This window comes from Scyliorhinus canicula, chromosome 4 (assembly GCF_902713615.1).
Source record: "Scyliorhinus canicula chromosome 4, sScyCan1.1, whole genome shotgun sequence".
Taxonomy (NCBI): Eukaryota; Metazoa; Chordata; class Chondrichthyes; order Carcharhiniformes; family Scyliorhinidae; genus Scyliorhinus; species Scyliorhinus canicula.
Window position 1 is genome coordinate 71,961,868 of NC_052149.1, and position 22,864 is coordinate 71,984,731.

At 48.5% G+C, this 22,864-nt stretch overlaps 1 protein-coding gene across 1 annotated transcript in view; it reads left to right on the forward strand.

Moving 5' to 3' along the window:
• Positions 1-22,864, forward strand: part of dnai4 (dynein axonemal intermediate chain 4) — a 277,873-nt gene that overhangs the window by 167,698 nt on the left and 87,311 nt on the right. The window contains 1 exon segment of the mRNA XM_038794441.1: positions 10,590-10,741. Within this exon segment, the coding sequence (XP_038650369.1) occupies positions 10,590-10,741 (152 nt within the window).

Genomic DNA, 22,864 nt, shown 5'->3' on the forward strand with positions numbered 1-22,864 from the left:
GAGAGGATCAATACAAGGGTTCTATACACGGTGGCAGCCTTTTCTGGACTTCCTGACTCAAAGGTAGGTATCTTGGTCAATAGCAGCAGCAACCCGGGGTGTGGGGGGGGGGGGGGGGGGGGTAGAGAGAGAGAGAGAGGAGGGTGGGTGTTCCTTATTATAGTTTCTATTTCTTTTTCTACGGTTATGTAACTTAACATTGTGTTAATTTAAGTTGTTGTTAATATGTTGTGTTGTGCATTGAGAAGGGGCGAATGTTTATGATTGCTATTGGTATTGTTGGAATTTTATTATGGTTCGATGTTGTTGTACAAATTCAAAGTTTTTCAATAAAAATTATTTTTAAAAAAACAGTTGCCATGATGCTTCTTTCTGGATACCAAATTGTAACAGACTGATAGAAACCTACTTTTCATATAGGCAATAAAAGTTTAAGGGAAGAAATGATTTAGTGACATACTATTAAAAATCATATATTAGCCTTTACAGCAAAGAATGCTTAGAGCATGGGAAAGATCAGATAAGGAAGTCAGTCTGAAAACTGACTATTCATGTTGCAGAATAGACTCATTGTTATCATTACTGGGCAAACATCCCAGTTCTGGAAAACATGGTGGGAAACAGGTGGTTCGATCACACCATATTATGGAAACATAGAAATTGTCCCATGCCACATTATCTCTTAAAACATGATAGACAAACATTTCGGCAAATTAGATGAATTATAATTATTTTAATCCAAACACAGTCAGAAAGGGGACAGAACCTCAAAAGATTATGATTTCCTTATGAGACCGAGGTAGAACTGTTTTTGCTCTCTCCAAAATCAACTCTCTCTCTCTGAATTCATCTTGTTTTTTAAAATATTTTTTTATTCTCCTCCTTTTTCACATCTTCTCCCAAATTTACACCCAACAATAAACAATAATCAGTAACAAATGTAATGTAAATCTGCATATCAATAACAACGATCCCATCCTCCCACCAAACCCCAGACATTGGCCCGCATGTTAACATAAACAAATGACAAAAAGGAATCAGGTCTCAACCATAGTCACCATTAACACATACAGTCCCCGTCTCCCCAACCCTCCCAGCCCCCAATGTTCGATGTGATCCAATCCAATTCTCAAAAGTGCATAATGAATAACGCCCATGAATTGTAGAACCCCTCCATCCTTCCCCACAGTTTAAATTTGACCTTTTCAAGTGTAAGAATTCCAGCAGGTCCCCCCGCCACGCCAGGGCACATGGTGGAGAGGTTGATCTCCACCCTAACAGGATCCGGCTTCGGCCGTTCAACGAGGCGAAGGCGACGACATCTGCCTCGGTACCCGTTTCCAACCCTGGCTGGTCCGATACCCCGAATATGGCCTCCCGAGTGCCCGGGTCCAGTTTCACGTGCACCACTTTAGTGATTACCCTAAACACCTCCTTCCAGTAATCCTCCAGCTTTGGACAGAACCAAAACATATGAACGTGGTTTGCGGGGCCTCCCCCGCAATGCTGACACACATCTTCTACCCCCTCAAAGAACCGGCTCATCCTCGCCCTTGTAAAGTGCGCTCTATACACCACCTTCAGCAGTATCAGCCCCAACCTCGTACACAAGGTCGAGGCGTTCACCCTCCGGTGCACCTCACACCAGAACCCCTCCTCAGTACCCTCTCCCAATTCTTCCTCCCACTTTGCTCTGAATTCATCTTTAACCCAACCTATTCTTACTTTGCTTTGCAAACAGCTATTTTCTTCTGTTTCATTTTTGTATTGTACATTTTGATCTGAAGAAATTACCACAAACTGAATTGTATTTTGAATTCAATTCACCCATCTGTATTTGAGTTGGACAAACAACTTTCTAGATTCTGTGTTCTCATAAAAATTTAACTTGATCAGTAGACTTTAAAACTGACACAAATAAAGCTATACTTGACTTCATCCAAGAAGCTCAGTCTCGAGTTCTGTCTGACAATATTGAGTTCTTTACACATCAGTCTGGCCTCAATAAAACTCAAAATGGATTTGTAGGTATAGTATTATTTATTTTTAACCAACTTGCAAGGCTGACTCGCTCCACAGAGATTCAGAACACACAGGCAGTCTTCTGAAGCCCCAGAACCGAGTGAAATCGGAGACAAAGAAATCTCTGCAAATATCATTCAAATGGCATCAAGTTTCACATACAAGATTCCTATAGGTCATCCTATACACCTCCGGACCTGGCCATATATCCTGATTGGCTCACTTCGCATTCCTCAACCCTGGGCCTCTTGTTACCCAGCATCCTTTTCCCCATCCTCCACGAGGCTCCCCTTCCTGGCCATGCTTCCTGAATCCCTTTGTCCTTTGTTTGTGAACTCACTACTATCAGACTGGCTCACATCTACATTATTCTAACTAATAACCCTATTTTATATCATATTCGTTTGTTCAATTCCTCATGTCGATTAATATATAGTGCGTGCCACATAAATATATTAACAAAGTACAGATCCATCACTGACCGAGGCTCTTTTGAACTAACAATTGAGAATATTCACTGCCATGCTTAGGTAAATTGTAAAAGCTTTGGCTCATCAGCTTGGTATGAAATAACTAACGTTTATTTACAACATACTGGGGGTATTCTCCACCACCAGTAGCAGAGTTCCCGATGCGGCAGAGAATCTCCTGTCTGGGAAAAATGGGACCAGCGCCATTTGGATGCTCCAGCCCCCACTGGTGGTGGCATCGAGGATTGTGCCTAACGTCAGTGTGAAGATGCAAATGGGTCATTTTAACCCATTTTCATTCTATTAACGGGTTGGGCACTGGATTCTCCACTCCACCGTTATGTTCTGGTCCCCTGGGCCGGAATTCACACGGGCGTGGATTGGTGCAAGTAAATTCCAGCATGGCCATGATGCAGTGAACTTCGTGGGGGGGTCAAGGGGAAAGTATTTAAGGTAGATGTCCCCAAGTGTCTCATCAGAGGGCCCCCATTCACCCCACTACGCAAATCCTGTCCACCTCACCCCCAATCCCACCAGACCTCCCCATCAGAGACTTCCACCGGACCCCCACTGGGTCCCCCCTCAGAGACCCCCACCATAACCCCACATCAGAGAATCCCAATGGATCCCCCCTTCAGATCCCCCCAGACGTCCCTACCAGACCACCCCCACCAATGCCCCCACCAGAAACCCCACATCAGAGACCTCCACCAGACCTCCCCCCAGCAGAGACCCCCACGGGACTCCCATCAGACTCTCCCTCAGACCACACATCAGAGAATCCCACCTGATCTCACATCAGAGAATCGCACCCGACTCTCCCTCTCATAGCAGCATTTATATACATCTAGCTATGATTGACAACTCCTGGCCACATCAAAAGTTAAGTGTTTTCTACTAAGAAAAAGAGGAAATGAAAGCATTTAGCTCCTTGATGCTTAGAAACATTGCTCACAGCAGGGTTATGAGATGCATTCCCAAGTGAGGGAAATGAAAAAAACAATCCAGCTAGATGGCTGTCTGGAAGCTATTACAGCCTACTAACAACTATTTCTCTTGAAAATGAATAGAAGCCTTGCAGATCAAAGGATCTGAGGTGGTTTAAAGCCCTGTGATGTGTTTTGACTTTCTAACAGCTGCAGCTTTCGATACATATTTCAGAGGCAGCAGGTGTAAAGGACCGATAAGTGCAAAAGAAGTGATTTTTCACTGTTTCTGCTCTTTAGGTTCCAGTCAGAGATGGATGGATGGGATGGTGTCTCTGATATGGGGGGAACTCTGATAGGGGTTGTCTCTGATATGGGGGGGGTTTCTGATATGAGAGAGGTCTCTGGTAGGGGGACTCTGGTGGAGGATCGCTGATATGTTGTCGGGGGATGATGTGGCGGGAGATGGGGGGTTGGTGAGGGGGGTTTAGGGGGGGCCACAGGAATATTAACATGAATAATGTTGAGTTCAAGAGTAACAGGGAGAGGTTGAATAATTATAGGGGAAAGGAAAATTAAGAGGTAATGAAGATGGAGGAGGGGGTGTTTGGAAGCTGGTCCCCCAGGCAAAGGTCAGCAGTAACATATTCGAGCTTACCTTGCAATGACTGTTTGAAAAACAAACTGGAAAAATATTGTTCAGGAAGGAGTCTCAGGGCATGTGAGAGGAGTTCACACAGCAATTTGTGGTCGATTGAAGGAGCACCCTGTAACTGTCTTGCTTAAACCACACAGCATGGTTCAGCTGAGTGCTGGCCTCAAGGGCCTAATGCACAGAGAATGAGTTGGCTCCTTTATGTTGTGCATTCAGGCAACATTCCATTACCTTTGGGAGCTGCCTTGCATATGGTCTTAATTAGCATCTGATTCTTACAGAGGCATGTCAGAAATAAAGCTGGGTCCAAGAATCAATGGCCATGTCTGTTGTACAGGGGTATCATGGGCCCAACAAGGGGCATCGTTCACGTCCCTTTTTCATTTGCGTGTCGGCAATTGTGAGATTCTGCAAAGGTCCCCAGTGGAGCCCTGAAAGGATTTTCAGGCAAAAAAAGTTCAGTACGGTGGTAACCTTCAGGGAATCCGGCATTCGATGCCCTCCAACTCTATGCACTGTGGGTTCTTCACGGAGACAAGCAAAGACATCTGCAGCACTGTCTTTCTCTCATCTCCATGCATGAGTTGTGTCTTCTGTAGATGCTAAGTCGCACCAAACCTTCATATTTCCAGTGCACTGGTCATGACATTAAAGGCACCATGCCTGTGGTCAGGGCATACATGCAAGGACTGGATATCCATAGTTATTGCCAAGGCCACTGAGTACAACAAAGTAAGAAGTCTTACAACACCAGGTTAATGTCCAACAGGTTTGGAGTCACTAGCTTTCAGAGTGTAGCTCCTTCATCAGGTGAGGACAATAAACACAAAGCGTCCAGAACTTGAGTCTCTTAATCCTAATGATGACCCTCATTTGAATGTGTAGTCATACGTGAGGGAAAGTTCAGCCACTTGTTGACATCATCCTATGAGGGCTGGTCATGGTGATCGTTGTGTTTTAAAGTTTAGGACAATGATAGAAAAGAATAATAGGCAATCCAGAGTCAAAATAATTAACTGGGGGAGAGCCGACTTCAATGGGGCAAGAACAGAGCTAGACTGGAACAAAAGGTAGTGGAAAAAGTTGTAGCTGAAGAATATGCTACCTTCTGAACAGAAATAGTCCGGACACAGTCAAGGTGTATTCCCTTAAAAGGGAAAGGTAGGGTAAACATATCCAGAGCTCCCTGAGAGAAAAAGGAGATAGAAATTAAGAAAAAGTGTTCTTACGACAGATGTCAAGTAGAAAATACATTGGAGAACCAAACCAAGCGGCAATACAGAAAGTTCGAGGGATGTGTTGGGGGGGGGGGGGGGGGGGGGGAGGGGGGGGGGGGGGCACATTAGACAAACAAAGAGGTATTATGAGCAAAGAATGGTCATCAATATAAATGGGAATCCCAAAGTCTTGTATTGGTATTTAAATAGTAAAAGGGTGGTAACAGGAGTAAGGCCGATTAGGGACCTAAAAGGTAATTTATACATGGAGGCTTGGGTCATGGCTGAGGGTTAAATGTGTATCCATCTTTACCAAAGGGGTAGATGCTACCTAGGACATGGTGACAAACGAGGAAACCTTGACCCTAGAAGAGTGCAAAATTGATGAGAAAATGTTGAATAGACTGTCGGTGCTGAAGTTGATAATGCAGCAGGACTGGATGAGATGCCTCAACAGTACATCCATGCTCTTGTATTCTAGTCCTCTCGACATGAATATTAACATTGCATTTGCCTTCCTAACTGCCAAATGAAACTGCATGTTAACCTTAGAGAATCCTGAACTAGGACTCCTAAGTTCCTTTGTGCTTCTGATTTCCTAAGCCTTCTCCCATTTAGAAAATAGTCTACACCTTTATTATTCCTACCAAAGTGCATTACCTCACACTTTTTCACATCTGCCACTTCTTTGCCTGTCCAGGTCCTTCTGCAGCCTCCCTACTTTGACGAATCCATGCTGACTCAGTCCTATTTTACTGTACACTTCTAAGTGCTCCATAATCTCATCCTTAATAATAAACTCTAAAATTTTACCAACAACTGAAGTCAGGATAACCGGCCTATAATTTCCTGTCTTCTGCCTCCCTCCCTTCTTAAACAGGGGTGTTACATTTTCCGATTCTCTGGGACCCTCCCTGCCCCCAGTGATTCCTGAAATATCACCACCAATGCCTCCACAACTTCCTCAGCTATCTCCTTCAGAACCCTGGGGTAGTGTCCATCCGGTCTGGGTGATATATCCACCTTCAGGCCTTTCGCTTTCCCCAGCACCTGCTCTTTAATAATGGCCACTACACTCACCTCTGCCCCCTACTCTCTCGAAATTCTGGTATGCCACTGGTGTCCTCCACGTGAAGACTGATGCAAAGTACCTATTGAGTTCTTGTGCCATTTCTTTGTTCCCTATTACTACTTCTTCAGCCTCATTTTCTAGTGGTCCAATGTCCATTCTTGCCATTCTCTTACCTTTATATATCAAAAGAAACTCTTGTAATCTTCTTTTATATAACTAGATAGCTTATATTCATATTTCATCTTCTCCCCCCTTAGGCTTTTTTAGTTGTCCTCTGCTTGCTTTTAAAGGCTTTCCAATCGTCTGGCTTCCTACTAATCCTCGCCACCTTATATGCTTTTTCCTTTTACTTTTTAAATTTTTTTCCAATTAACGGGCAATTTATTGTGGCCATTCCACCTACTCTACTTATCTTTGGGTTGATGGGTGAGACCCAAGCAGACATGGGGCGAATGTGCAAACTCCAGACGGACAGTGACCCTGATCCGGGATCGAAGCTAGTTTCTTGGCACCGTGAGGCAGCAGCTCTAACCAGTTCTAACCACTATGTCACCTGTTTTTTCTTTACTCTTCTGTGATTCTGTTATCATTCAAGGCTATGGGCCAAGTGCTGGCAAATGGGATTAGGATGTGCAGATCAGGGTCTTTCTTGCGATGGTGCACTCGATTGGCCGATGGGTCTTTTCTGCACTGTATATTTCTGTGATTCTGATTCTATGATTCTGTTATGCTGTCCTTGACATCCCTCGTCAGCCATGGTTGCCTCGGCTTCCCCTTAGCATGTTTCCTCCTCCTTGGGATGAATTTTTGTTGTCCCTCCCGAATAACCCCCAAAACCTCCTGCCATTGCTGTTCAACTATCTTCCCTGCTAGGCCCCTCTTCCAATCAACTTTGGCCAGCGCCTACCGCATATCTTTGGAGTTACCCTTATTTACATTACATCTGATTTCAGCTTCTCTTTCTCAAACTGCAGGGTGAATTCTATATATTGTGGTCATTGCCCCCAAGGGTTCCTTCACCTTAAGTTTCCTAATCAAGTCTGCCTCATTACACATCACCAAATCCAGAATTGCCTATTCCCTTTTGGGCTCTACCACAAGTTGTTCCAAAAAAAACATTTTGTAGACATTCCACAAATTATTTTTCTTGGGATCCGCTAATTTTCAGCTAATCCGCTGATTTTCCCAGTCTACCTGCATAGAACATAGAACATAGAAAACTACAGCGCAGTACGGGCCCTTCGGCCCTCGATGTTGCGCCGACCTGTGAAACCATCTGAAGCCTATCTGACCTACACTATTCCATTTTCATCCATATGTCTATCCAGTGACCACTTAAATGCTCTTAAAGTTGGCGAGTCTACTACTGTTGCAGGCAGGGCGTTCCACACCCCTACTACTCTCTGAGTAAAGAAACTGCCTCTGATATCTGTCCTATATCTACCACCCCTCAATTTAAAGTTATGTCCCCTCGTGTTGGTCATCACCATCCGAGGAAAAAGACTCTCACTGTCCACCCTATCTAACCCTCTGACTATCTTATATGTCTCTATTAAGTCACCTCTCAGCCTTCTCCTCTCTAACGAAAACGACCTCAATTCCCTGAGCCTTTCCTCGTAAGCCCTTCCCTCCATACCAGGCAACATCCTAGTAAATCTCCTCTGAACCCTTTCCAAAGCTTCCACATCCTTCCTTTTATGTGGTGACCAGAACTGCACACAGTACTCCAGGTGTGGCCGCACCAGAGTTATGTACAGCTGCAGCATGACCTTGTGGTTCCGAAACTCAATCCCCCTGCTTATAAAGGCTAGCACACCATATGCCTTCTTAACAGCCCTATTAACCTGGGTGGCTACTTTCAGGGATTTATGTACCTGGATGCCGAGATCTCTCTGTTCATCTACACTACCAAGAATCTTGCCATTAGCCCAGTACTCTGCATTCCTGTTACTCCTTCCAAAGTGAACCACCTCACACTTTTCCGCATTAAACTCCATCTGCCACCTCTCAGCCCAGCTCTGCAGCTTATCTATGTCCCTCTGTATCCTATAACATCCTTCAGCACTATCGACAACTCCACCGACCTTCGTGTCATCTGCAAATTTACTAACCCATCCTTCTACACCCTCTTCCAGGTCATTTATAAAAATGACAAACAGCAGTGGCCCCAAAACAGATCCTTGCGGTACACCACTAGTAACTGAACTCCAGGATGAACATTTGCCATCAACCACCACCCTCTGTCTTCTTTCAGCTAGCCAATTACTGATCCAAACCGCTAAATCACCTTCAATTCCATACTTCCTTATTTTCTGCAATAGCCTACCGTGGGGAACCTTATCAAACGCCTTACTGAAATCCATATACACCACATCAACAGCTTTACCCTGATCCACCTGTTTGGTCACCTTCTCAAAAAACTCAATAAGGTTTGTGAGGCATGACCTACCCTTCACAAAACGTGTTGACTATCGCTAATCAACTTGTTCTTTTCAAGATGATTATAAACCCTATCTCCTATAACCTTTTCCAACATTTTACCCACAACCGAAGTAAGGCTCACAGGTCTATAATTACCAGGGTTGTCTCTACTCCCCTTCTTGAACAAGGGGACAACATTTGCTATCCTCCAGTCTTCCGGCACTATTCCTGTCGACAAAGACGACATAAAGATCATATTGAAGTCCCCCATGGTTATTGTAATATGGTCTTTCTTATATGCTTTTTCTATCTCCAGATTTATTTTCTGCCTCTGAGGAGAGTCTGAGTTTTCAGTGAGTCAAAGGTTCTCTTAGAATCCTTGCAGTGCAGAAAAAGGACATTTGGTCCATCAAGTCTGCACAGACCTCCCCCCCCCCCCCCCCCCCCCCCCCCCCCCCCCGAGAAGCACTGTGGTGCAATGGTTAGCACTGTTGCTCCATGGCGCCGAGGTCCCAGGTTTGATCCCGGCTCTGGGTCACTGTCCGTGTGGAGTTTGCACATTCTCCCTGTGTTTATATGGGTTTCACCTCCACAATTCAAAGGTGTGCAGGGTAGGTGGATTGGCCATGCTAAATTGCCCCTTAATTGGAGAAAATGAATTGGGTACTCTAAATTATTTTTTTTTAAATGTGTGCACAGACCCTCTGAAAGAGCACCCTACCTAGGCATGGGTCTCTGTAAATAGGGGGGGGGGTCCTCTGGTGGGGTTCTCTCCTCTGGGGAGTTTAAGGTAGTGGTCTCTGTAATCAAAGGCTCACTGATGGGGGTTTCTCTTATGGTGGACTTTCTGGTGGGAGTATCTGCAATGGGGGGTTTCTGTTCGGGGGATCTTTGCTGGGGGTAGGTTGGGCAGGATTTGCATTGTGGGGTGAGAGGGTGGCCCTCCGATGGAATTTGGGGGAAACTCTCTAAAAGTGTTGCCACATTGACCGACCACAAGGCCCACCAAGCCTGGGCCACGCTGGGAAATACCTGCGCCAATTCTCGCCCACGTGAATCCCGACCCAGAGGACCGGAGATTGACATGGGCTTGGAGAAACCGGTGCCCAGCCCATCCATAGGAAGCAAATAGGTCCATTTGCATCCTCCTGCTGGCGCAGGATGTTAACCTCGATGCAGCCACCAGCAGGGGGACAGGAGTATCGTAACACCGAGATTGTGTTTTTTGGCCGCAGGTGGCGAAGAATGCAGCCCTCTATCAGAAATATTGATAGTAAAAGAGATTGAGGTTGACGATGATCTTTTTAAGAGTCTTACAAGCACAAGCTGGTTGAATGTATCATCAACGTAGATGATCCACACCTCTAGAGCAAGACTAACATGGTCCCTAATGCCCTCTTAGGTACCCGAAGAGAGAGAGACTATGAAAATCCTCACAAATATGGAACAAATAAATATTTGCTATTCTTTTCACCCTGAAACATTTTTGTGATTCCATATTATATATATATATATTAATCCTTTTTTTATCCTTTTTTGCATGAGATGAGCATTTCCAAGAGCCAGAAAAATTATTTCAATTTATTTACCTCTTTAAGAAGGAGCAATTGCATCCCATATTTCCTTTTTTAAAGCCTTAGATGCATAAAATTGTTGAATATGAGCCTGCAGCCTACTTTACATCTCTCAATTTTTATTTATGTGACTTAGATTTCATTAGAAGAACAATATTTTCAGTAAAAATGTGACTTACTAGATTTAGTTCTACTTTCCTCACTAAATAAAATACTTCTGTATTTACATTAGTGGCCTGAGCGCATCTATTACTGTGAAAGTGGTGTTACCGCTCTAGAGTTTTCTGCAGACAGCCCTAATCTGCTGGCTGTAGGTCACTATGATGGAAATGTGGCAATCTACAATATACGCAACCCTGAAAATGGGCTAGTTCTGGACAGCAGGTGAGGTTATTGGATAATCATTGTCATTACTTTAGTGCAGTATCAGCTATGTCGTATTACTTCTTGCTGAAATTGACTACTCACACAATCACCTATTAGAACATAAACAAAAGGAGCAGGAGTAGAGCTTATATCCTCTCAAACCTGCTCCGCCATTCAACATGATTAAGGCTGAACTTCTGCTTCAATTCTACTTTCACATCTGCTCCCCATATCGCTGGATTCCCTGAGAAATAGAAAATATGTCTTATATCAGCCTTGAATAAACTCACTGATGGAACATCCTTAACCATCTGGAGTAGAGAATTCCAAAGATTCACAACCCTCTCGGCGAAGAAATTTCTGCTCATCTCTGCTCTTAATAACCCCTTAAGCTGAGGCTGTGGCCCTGTGTTTTATATTACCTATCCAGAGAAACAGCCTCCCAATGTCTACCCTGTCAAACCCCTTCAAAATCTTGTAGTTTTCAATGAGATCACCTCTTATTCTTTTAAACCAGAGAGTCCATGCTGAATTTGCCAAGCACTCATTGCAGGACAGCTTTATCATCCAGGAGCTCATCGAGTGAATCTTTGTTGAACCGCCCCCAATCATGCCAAAACTGCACAGTACTCCAGTTTTGAACTCACTAAATTGCCATACAATTGTAGCAAGACTTCCTTGTTCTTGTACTCTGGTCCCCTTGCAATAAATTGCCATTTGCTTTCCTAATTGCGAGCTGTACCTACATTTTAACTTCCATGTTCCTTGTTCACAAATGCTCAAGTCTCTCTGAACATCAACATTTTAAAGTTTCATGTATTTTAAAATATCTTCTGCTTTTCTATTCTTATTATCAAAGTAAATAATTTCACACTTCACCACATTACACTATTTTTGTCACCTTGTTTCCCATATAGTTATGCTGTGTATATTTCTTTATAGCCTCTTGTGTTCCCTCATAGCTTACATTCCCACCTAGTTTTGTATCATCAGCAAACTTGATCTCTTCATCTAAGTTGTTCATGATTATAAATAGCTGGGATCCCAGCATTGATCCCTGTGGCATTCTTCTAGGCAACTTGCCAACTTGAAGATATCCTGTTTAATCCCTATTCTGCTTCCTATCCGTTAACCAATCTTCCAATCATGTTACTATATTACCCACAACTCCATGAGCCCTTACCTTCAATTTTAACCTTTTCTGTGGCACTTTATCGAATGCCTTTTGGGAAGGAAGTATATTAAATATATTGGCTTCCCATTATCTACTCCAGGTGCTCCGGTTTTCACCAAAAGTCCAAAGATGCACAAGATAGGTGGATTGGCCATGCTAAATTGCCCCTTAGTGTCCAAACGTTACATGGGGTTGGGGGAGAGTGGGTCTAGGTAGAGTGCTCGTTCAGAGGGTTGGCGCTAAATGGCCTCCTTCTGCACTGTTGGGATTCTATGAAACTAAACCCTGAAAAATCTCTAATAAAGTTGTCAAACACGATTTATTTCTACTGTGAGTGCAGGCACAAAGATTTGTTCAATGACTCTGCCATTTTCTCATGCTCCATGATAATTTCTCATGTTTCTCCTTCTAAGAGTTGAATGTTTACATTAGCTACTCTTATTTTCATATACTTCTAGGAGCTCTTGGGTGTGATCTAACCAAATTTGTTCTCAGAGTGGTAGCGAGCGGGAATCACCGTGTGTTTCCCGACGACTGATCCAGCGATAGCATCTAACGTTAATTAGAGTACTTAATGATGCCCCACGGGCTTTATGCCGCATATGACTGTCCTGTCAGCTGATTAGCAAGGACCTCACCCGGCACCTCCCTGCTAACAAGGGGGAGCAGCACTTAAACCAATCCCGCAGAGCAAACCCCAGACAGCACACAGCCATGGCACCATGAAGACTAGCTCCGTGATTCAGGGATGCCAGCATGGCCAGGCTCATGGCTGCGGTGGAGTCCAGGAGGGTTACCCTTTTACATGGACGGGGGTCGGAGGGCCAGCCACAGGTCACCCAGTGCCACCTGGGAGGCAATGGCAGCAGCTGTCAGCGTGTGTAGTGTAACCAGAAGACCGCCGCCCAGTGCCACAAGATCAACGACCTCCAGCGGGCCTCAGGAATGCGTTGGCATCGGCCCCCTGGTACCCATGGCCTGCCATTCCCCCGATGACACTGCGCCTGGCACCATCCCCCCTTCCATGTCACCCTCCTCACCTACCATGAACACTTTCGGCTCACAATGCCCCCTGTCTTTCCCCACAGGAGGAGTAGGCAATCTGCAGGAAAGGGTCAAGATGCGTGGCGGGTTTCTGGACCTCAGGGTCCTAACCTCCTACGTGGAACGAACCCTGGAGGGCGTGGGTTGCCAAGGACAGATCGGTCAGTGAGGTGAAGCTTGGCCTGCACCGCAGAGGTGAAGATCTGTCACATGTGAATTGTTCAAGCCAGCATGATGATCCTTCCCTCTCACTGACCACATGTCCATTCTCCCATAGGATCTCCAGCCGATCCGGGGTAACCCCCACCCCACCTCCCAAGAGAATACATTGGAGAAGAAATCCGAGGATGCCACCATCGAGGTGTCACAGATGTCATTCCCCCCCCCCCCCCCCCGCAGGAACACCCAGGGGAGACAGCTGTCAGAGGTGCTGGATTCCAGGACCCGGCTGAGTCCTGGTCTGATGCTGAGCCTCTGGACCAGGCTACCGCGGAGCTGATGGCAGTTGATAGGGTGCGGCTGTGAGATTCAGAGGGGGATGTCAGTGACATCAATGGTAGGCAAACTGTTGGAGAAGATACTGAAGGATAGGATCTATTCATATTTGGAAGAAAATAGACTTATCAGTGATAGGCAGCATGGTTTTGTGCAGGGAAGGTCATGTCTTACAAACCTAATAGAATTCTTTGAGGAAGTGACAAAGTTAATTGATGAGGGAAGGGCTTTAGATGTCATATACATGGACTTCAGTAAAGCGTTTGATAAGGTTTCCCATGGCAGGTTGATGGAAAAAGTGAAGTTGCATGGGGTTCAGGGTGTATTAGCTAGATGGATAAAGAACTGGCTGGGCAACAGGAGACAGAGAGTAGTGGTGGAAGGGAGTGTCTCAAAATGGAGAAAGGTGACTAGTGGTGTTCCACAGGGATCCGTGCTCGGACCACTATTGTTTGTGATATACATGTATGATCGGGACGAAGGTATAGGTGGTCTGATTAGCAAGTTTGCAGATGATACTAAGATTGGGGGAGTTGCAGATAGCGAGGGGTCTGTCAGAGAATACAGCAAAATATAGATAGATTGGAGAGTTGGGCAGAGAAATGGCAGATGGAGTTCAATCCAGGCAAATGCGAGGTAATGCATTTTGGAAGATCCAATTAAAGAGCAGACTATACGGTCAATGGAAGAGTCCTGGGGAAAATTGATGTACAGAGAGATCTGGGAGTTCAGGTCCATTGTACCCTGAAGGTGGCAACTTAGGTCGATAGAGTGGTCAAGAAGGCATACAGCAAGCTTGCCTTCATCAGACAGGGTATTGAGTACAAGAGTCGGCAGGTCATGTTACAGCTGTATAGGCTTTGGTTAGGCCACATTTGGAATACTGCATGCAGTTCTGGTCGCCACATTACCAGAAGGATGTGGATGCTTTAGAGAGGGTGCAGAGGAGGTTCACCAGGATGTTGCCTGATATGGAGGGTGTTGGCTATGAAGAAAGATTGAGTAGATTAGGATTGTTTTCGTTGGAAAGATGGAGGTTGAGGGGGGACCTGATTGAGGTCTACAAAATTATGAGAGGTATGGACAGGGTGGGTAGCAACAAGCATTTTCCAAGAGTGGGGGTGTCAATTACAAGGGGTCACGATTTCAAGGTGAGAGGAGAAAAGTTTAAGGGAGATGTGCGTGGAAAGTTTTTTATGCAGAGGGTGGTGGGTACCTGGATTGCTTTGCCAGTGGAGGTGGTGGAGACGGGCATGATAGCATCATTTAAGATGCATCTAGACAGATATATGAACGGGCGGGAAACAGAGGGAAGTAGATCCTTGAAAATAGGCGACATGTTTAGATAAAGGATCTGGATTGGCGCAGGCTGGGAGGGCTGGAGGGCCTTTTCCTGTGCTGTAATTTTTTTGTTCTTTGTTCTTTGATCCTCATGCCGTGGTCGCACGCAAGTTGAAAGATCAGAGAGTGGAACCCCTTCCTGTTAATGAAGGGCGCTCCCGGACCGCTGGGTGCGTGCCATCTATTACCCCCTACACCTTGAGCATCCCAGCGAAGGCGGAGATTCCTGCTTCCTGGGCATCTTGTGGGCTTGGTCCAGGTCAATGTTTATATCGTCAGCTGCCCGGGTAAACAGGGCATCTGTGACTTCACAGACGTACTTGTGGACTGGAGGTTGGGAAATGCCACACAAGTCCCCACTCAAGCCTTGGAATGATCCCAAGATGTATGGCTTTGGTGACCTTGATGGCCATCGCAAGATGGTAGCCTCCTCTTCCAAGTGGTGCCAGGTCCACAAGGACAGGGCACAGGTACCACACTGCCTTCTTGTTAAAGCAGAGCCTCCTGCAAGACATGCCGTCTGCGTCAGTTCGAAAGACCAGCGATGCCTGTACACTTGGGCCGCTGCCTACCTCTCACTCTAGGTCCGTCCCTAGCCTGATGGACTACTTGATTCTAAGGATGTGGGGTGGTGCCCTGCACCAGGGATGCTGCCTCCGGTCTCTGTCAATGCTGCTGCTGGCACTTTCTCCGACATCTGGCCTCTTGGCCTGCCAGCAGCACCATGAGGACAGCTTGTGTGGGGTCCATAATATCATCCATAATGTGATATCTGTGAGGAATTGGAGAGGTTGCGAGACTAACAATCAGTTATGGCTTCCACCCCGAACCTGCAGGCCCCAGGCCTTCCCCACCTTCACATCGCCTGCCATCCCTCATGGTGTCATCCAACATGCCCTGCACATGCACCCCCGGCTGCAGCAGAGGCCCCTGGGCAATGGACCCCAGACCCTATACCCCAGACACCTGCTGGAACCATTACCTGGACCGGATGTTCGGGGGACCAGAGACAAGTACTGGAAGAGAGGAGATGCGGCGGCCCAATATAACTGCGTATGTTGACATGTCGGGATGCCTTTGTGGACTATTGGTGATTGTTGATGGCTATCTGCTGCTCCGGGTGTGGGAGCAGTGCAGATTGCTGATGGCTTTTTTGTTTCCCTTTTGTACTGTTGTTGGTTTCTGTTTGACTGGTGGGGAATTGTATGCTTGTTATTGTTGATTATTGTTTCATGCCTAGCGGCTGTGTGCTCGCCAGTTGCAGCCCCTCCCTCTTCTGTGGCCCGGGATTGAAGAGCTTGCCCATACAGGTCAAGGGGAGTGGTTTCTCTCTCTCTCTTCTGCCTTGCTCTGTGCCACCACTGGGCACATTCTGTGGAGCTGTTCCACACATGATCTGTTGCGAGTATGTCCCCAGTGCTGAGGCCCAGCTCTTGGGTGTTAGAATGTTGGCTGCTGCTTCTTAGGCAGTGATGCCTCCGGGGTTCAGGCAGAGTGCCCAGACATCACAATCTGATTGGAATACTATGCAATAACAACTGTCTGTGTCATGGCATGTGCACCCATGTTAATCCACTTGGGTATATTTTAGTTTAATAACAATTCCAGAATACAGAAAAAAACAAAACAGAAAACAGAGCAAACAGCAATACTCTGAATTACCCACTGTACACCCAATATACAATCAACAAGAAACAAAACTACCAGCATCCAAGCCAGCGTATGCCCACCCTTACTCAGCAGCAACCCCACATCAGTGGAAAGGTGCCCAACATGTAGAGAGGAAAGCATTCATATAGAAAACAGTGCGTGCATGTCGGCGAGAATATGCGTGTGTGAAGGAGTATATGTGCAAATTTCTGCATGTGCATGCCTGTAAGAGTGTGCATGTGTGAGAACGAGGAGCACAGTTCAGCGGAAAAGGACAGCAACACGGGGCTTGGCAGAAGAGAGAGAGAAAACCCCCCTCCCCTCCCGAGAGGGGGCACAGTTCAATCCAAGAACAGGTCCATCGTACAAAAGTCAAAGGAAAATACATAGCAAACGGAAACCTCAAAACGGGCAACAGTACAATGACAATACCAACTGTACACCATAAACTAATGCAGTGAAAATGCAATAAGAAACAAAGCCACCAGCTCCCGAACCAGCGCACACTTGAACTCCCCCCCCCCCCCCCCCCCCCTCCTCCGGGCCGGAGCTCCACAGAATGTGCCCAGTGGTGGCACAGAGCAAGGCAGAAGATAGAGAGAGAAACCACTCCCCTTGACCTGCATGGGCAAGCTCGTCAATCCTGGGCCACAGAAGCGGGAGGGGCTGAAACTGGCAAGCCCACAGCCGCTAGGCATGAAACAATAATCAACAATAACAAGCATATGACTTCCGGTGGCGGCGACGACGTAGGAAGCCGCACATTTGGGAGCTCCCGTTTCAAACGCACTTTTCAGCTCTTTTTAGAGCCCAAAACGGAAATTTTTCAACGTCTCCCGGTGGGAGAAGGTGTGCTGATCGACTTTCTCTGCAGTTCATGACTCGAACTCAGAGTGGAAAGGGGGAAAAAATGGCAGCAGCTCCCCAGAAAAAACGGGGGAAGGAATCCAAGATGGCGGCCGGCGGAGCACCAGAGGAGTGGAAGCAGTGGGCCCAGGAGCAACAAGCTGCTCTCCTGCGCTGTTTTGCAGATTTCAAGGCTGAGGTACTGAGCTCTCTGCAGGAAACAAACAAAAGGCTCTCGGAGATTCAGACGACCCTAGGTGCTGCCATTAAGGCGTTGCAGACGCAGGCCACTGAACAAGAGGACAAGGCCATGGTCCTCGTGAGTAAGGTGGAGGGGCACGAGGCACTCCACAAGAAGTGGCAGGACCGCTTCGAGGAGCTTGATTACCGCATGAGGTGGAGAAATCTGCGGATCTTGGGCCTTGCGGAGGGGCTGGAGAGGTCGGACCTGACAACCTACGTGGCTACGATGCTGAACTCGCTAGTGGGGGCCGGGTCTTTCCATCTGCCCTTGGAGCTGGAGGGAGCCCACAGGGTACTTGCCAGGAGTCCGAAGGAAAATGTACCCCCGCATGCGGTGCTGGTGAGGTTCCACCGGTTCAGTGATCGGGAGTGTGTGCTGCGCTGGGCCAAGAAGGTGAAGAGCAGCAACTGGGAAAATGGGGTAGTACGGATCTACCAGGATTGGAGTGCAGAGGTGGCTAAGCGGCAGTCCGGGTTTAATCAGACGAAAGAGGTGCTTTACAAGAAGAAGATAAAGTTCGGAATGTTGCAGCCTGCGCGCCTGTGTGTAACTTATTTGGACCGGCATTATTATTTTGATTCCCTGGAGGAGGCGTGGGCCTTCGTGCGGACGGAGAAACTGGACTTGAACTAGGGATTGGGGGTTGCGGGGTCGGTTGTAATACTTTATTGCTGGTTTCCGCTGTTGCTGTGTTCTCTTTTTCTGTACTTTTGCAATTTTGATATGGTTATTTATGGGGGTGTTGTTCTGTTTTTTGTTGCTGTGGGGCATTGTTTGAGTTTTGTATCTTGCGGGTAGGGTTGGGGGGGTTTGTTGTATTCTATGTCGGGTTGGGGGTATAGAGTGGGGCTGGTATTTGGGAGCTGCGTCAGAAGGGTGTGGTAGGGCAGTGTGAAAGCGCGGGCTTTCCTCTGGTTTCCCGCGTTGCGGGGCTGGGGGGTGGAGACGATGACGGGGGGGGGGGGGGTCGGGGCCTTAACTGGTTCTTCCCCGCGCTGGAGCGGTGCCTGGAGGAGGGATAGGATGGGGGATGATCCCACTTTGGGAGGAGTCGGGTTATTGGCGGGAGTTTCCGGGGTCAGCAGAAGTTAGCTGACCCACGGACGTACAATGGAGGACGGTTCACGGCTCGGAGGCGGGGGGGGGGTTGCTGCTGGCAGGGTCAGGAAGGAGCTGGTGGGGGCCGGGGGGACAGAGGTGAGATGTTGTCGCTGTGGGGACTGGGTCGGGTGGGGCGTGCTGGCCTGGGGCGGGCAGTCGACGGGCTATGGCTAGTCGACGGGGGAGGGGGGCGGGAAGCCCTCTGATCCGGTTGGTCACCTGGAATGCGAGAGGATTGAATGGGCCGGTGAAGCGGTCGAGGGTACTTGCTCATCTGAGGGGGCTAAAGGCAGATGTGGCAATGCTTCAGAAGACCCACCTGAAGGTGGCGGACCAGGTCCTTCTGAGGAAGGGGTGGGTGGGGCAGGTTTTCCACTCTGAGTTGGATGTGAAAAACCGGGGAGTGGCGATTCTGGTGGGGAAAAATGTGTTGTTTGAGGCATCGGAGGTGGTGGCGGATAAGGGGGGTAGGTTAGGGGCAGGCTACAAGGAGAGAAGGTGGTACTTGCTAGTGTGTATGCCCCAAATTGGGACGGTGCGGGCTTTATGAGGCGTATGTTGGGACGGGTCCCGGATCTAGAGGCGGGAGGTCTGATCATGGGGGGGACTTCAATACGGTGTTGGATCCTTCACTGGATCGGTCCAGCTCTGGGACGGGTAGGAGGCCGGCGGCGGCCAAGGTACTGAGAGGGTTTATGGACCAGATGGGTGGGGTGGATCCATGGAGGTTTGTGAGGCCGAGGGCACGGGAGTACTCTTTCTTCTCCCACGCACATAGGGTCTACTCTCGGATAGACTTCTTCGTGGTGAGTAGGGGGCTGATTCCGAGAGTGGAGGAGGCTGAATATTCGGCCATTGCAATCTCCGACCACGCTCCGCATTGGATAGAGTTGGAGATGGGGGAGGTGCGGGACCAGCGCCCGTTGTGGCGGTTGGATGTGGGGTTGTTGGCAGAGGAGGAGGTGTGTAGGAGGGTCTGGGCAAGTATTGAGGGGTACCTTGAGGTGAATGACACGGGGAGGTTCAGGTGGGGGTGGTCTGGGAAGCCCTGAAGGCAGTGATTCGTGGGGAGCTGATATCCATCCGGGCACACAGGGAGAGGAGCGAGAGGAGTGGGAGGGATAGACTGGTGGGAAAGATGCTGGAGGTAGACAGGAGGTACGCAGAGGCACCAGAGGAGGGACTGTTGGGGGAGAGGCGCAGCCTGCAGGCTAAATTTGATTTGCTGACCACTAGAAAGGCGGAGGCACAGTGGAGGAAGGCACAAGGGGCAGTGTACGAACATGGTGAAAAGGCGAGTAGGATGCTGGCTCATCAGTTCCGCAAGCGGGATGCGGCTAAGGAAATTGCTGGAGTGAGACACAAGAGTGGGAATGTGGTGCGGAAGGGGGTAGAGGTGAATGAGGCCTTCAAGGACTTTTACGGGGAACTGTACCGGTCGGAGCCAACGATGGAGAGGAGGGGAATGGCGAGGTTCCTCGACGGGCTTTATTTCCCGAAGGTGCAGGAGGAGCAGGTGGAGGGGTTGGGTGCGCCGATTGAGCTGGAGGAGCTAGTTAAGAGGATCGGGCAGATGCAGTCAGGGAAGGCACCGGGGCCGGAAGGGTTCCTGGTGGAATTTTATAAAAAGTTTGTGGACCTAGTGGGCCCCTTGCTGATGCGGACACTTAATGAAGCGTGGGAAGGGGGGACTTTGCCCCCGACGATGTCGCGGGCGCTGCTCTCGTTAATCTTAAAGAGGGACAAGGACCCCCAGCAGTGTGGTTCATACAGGCCCATATCTCTTCTCAACGTAGATGCCAACGTGCTGGCAAAAATCCTGGCCACCAGGATAGAGGACTGTGTGCCAGGGGTTGTACATGAGGACCAGACAGGGTTTGTGAAGGGAAGGCAGCTGAACACGAATGTGCGGAGATTGTTGAATGTCATCATGATGCCGGCGATTGAGGGGGAGGCAGAGATAGTGGTGGCACTGGATGCGGAGAAGGCCTTCGATAGAGTGGAGTGGGGGTACTTATGGGAGGTGTTGGGGAGGTTTGGATTTGGTGAACGGTTTATTAGATGGGTGAGGCTGCTATATGAGGCCCCGATGGCGTGCGTGGCTACGAATGGGAGGAGGTCGGAGTACTTCCGGCTTTACCGAGGGACCAGGCAGGGTTGCCCCCTGTCCCCCTTGTTGTTTGCATTGGCAATCGAGCCGCTGGTGATGGCGTTGAGGGATTCAGAGAGGTGGAGAGGTTTGGTGCGAGGTGGGGAAGAACATAGGGTGTCGTTGTATGCCGATGACCTGTTACTGTATGTGGCGGACCCGGTGGGAGGGATGCCGGGGGTGATGGAGCTGCTAGCTGAGTTTGGGACCTTTTCAGGCTATAAACTAAATCTAGGCAAGAGTGAGGTGTTTGTGGTGCACCCTGGAGACCAGGAGGAAGGAATTGGTAGGCTCCCGCTTAGGAGGGCAGGGGAGAGTTTTAGGTACCTGGGGTGCAGGTGGCCAGGGACTGGGGGACTCTTCACAAACATAATTTCACCAGGCTTGTAGATCAGATGGAGGAGGAGTTCAAGAGGTGGGACATGCTGCAATTGTCGTTGGCAGGTAGGGTGCAGTCCGTCAAAATGACAGTGCTTCCGAGGTTCTTGTTCCTCTTTCAGTGCCTGCCTATCTTCATCCCCAGGGCCTTCTTTAGGAGAGTGACTAGCAGTATCTTGAGCTTTGTGTGGGCACATGGGTCTCCGAGAGTGAAGAGGGTTTTCCTGGAGCGAGGGAGGGATAGAGGCGGGCTGGCGCTGCCGAACCTTTTGGGGTACTATTGGGCGGCCAATGTGTCAATGGTGCGTAAATGGGTGATGGGGGGGGGGGTAGGTGCGGCGTGGAAAAGAATGGAGATGGCGTCATGTAGAGGTATGAGTCTGAGTGCCATGGTAACGGCGCCGTTGCCGCTCTCCCCTAAGAGGTATACCACGAGCCCGGTGGTGGCGGCGACCCTAAGAATCTGGGGACAGTGGAGACGGCATAGGGGGGAAACAGGGGGCTCGATGGAGGCTCCATTGGGTGGAAATCATCGGTTCATCCCGGGGAACAAGGATGGAGGATTTAGGGGATGGAAAAGGGTGGGCATCAGTAAATTGAGGGACCTGTTTATTGGCGGGAGGTTTGCGGGCCTGGGGGAACTGGAAGATAAATTTGGGCTTCCCCAAGGGAACATGTTCAGATACTTGCAGGTAAAGGCGTTTGCTAGGCGACAGGTAGAGGGATTCCCTTTGCTGCCTTCGCGGGGGACGATGGACAGAGTGCTTTTGGGGGTGTGGGTCGGAGAGGGGAAGGTGTCTGACATCTATAAGGTAATGCAGGAGATGGAGGAGTCATCAGTGGAGGAGCTGAAGGCTAAATGGGAGGGGGAACTTGGGCAGCAGATAGAGGACGGGACTTGGGCGGATGCCTTGGAGAGAGTCAACTCTTCCTCTTCATGTGCGAGGCTTAGTCTGATCCAATTTAAGGTGCTGCACCGGGCCCACATGTCCGGGACTAGGATGAGTAGGTTCTTTGGGGATGAGGACAGATGCAGGCCCTTGAGACACGGAGTTCCTACCTGCCATTGGCATTGTCCATTGAGAAGCAGGCCCTTCAGCAGAGAGCACCTGAAAGGAAGGGAGCTGAAATCACAGGGATCTCTACAGTTGCAACTTTACAGCCAGCTGCAGAGGCAGCCTCAGGGCGGTTAAATGGGGGAATGCTGGAAATAGAACTACGAGCAGCACAGTCAGAGATGAGCTCCTTCCAGGAGGGGGAGGATCCAGTTGTTGTGGTCCATGTTGGGACTAACAACATAGGGTGGAGGAGCTGTTTGGGGATTATCAAGCACTAGGAAGGAAATTGAAGAACAGGTCCTCGAGGGTCATAATCTCCGGATTACTACCCGAGCCACGTGCTGATTGGCATAGGGATAAGAAAGTTAGGGAAGTAAACACGTGGCTAAGGGATTGGTGTGGGAAAGAGGGATTCCATTTCATGGGGCATTGGCACCAGCTTTGGAACCGGGGGGATCTGTACCGTTGGGACGGTCTCCACCTGAACCGATCTGGAACCAATGTTCCAGCGAAAAGGATAAATAGGGTGGTCAGTAGGACTTTAAACAGGGGGTAGGGAGTTAAATGGAAGGATAAGCAGCAGGTTAGCATGTGTGCAGGTGGGTTTAAGTTCAAGGCAGACTAGGAATGAAGCAAAAAAGAAGGATAACTTAGGACATCG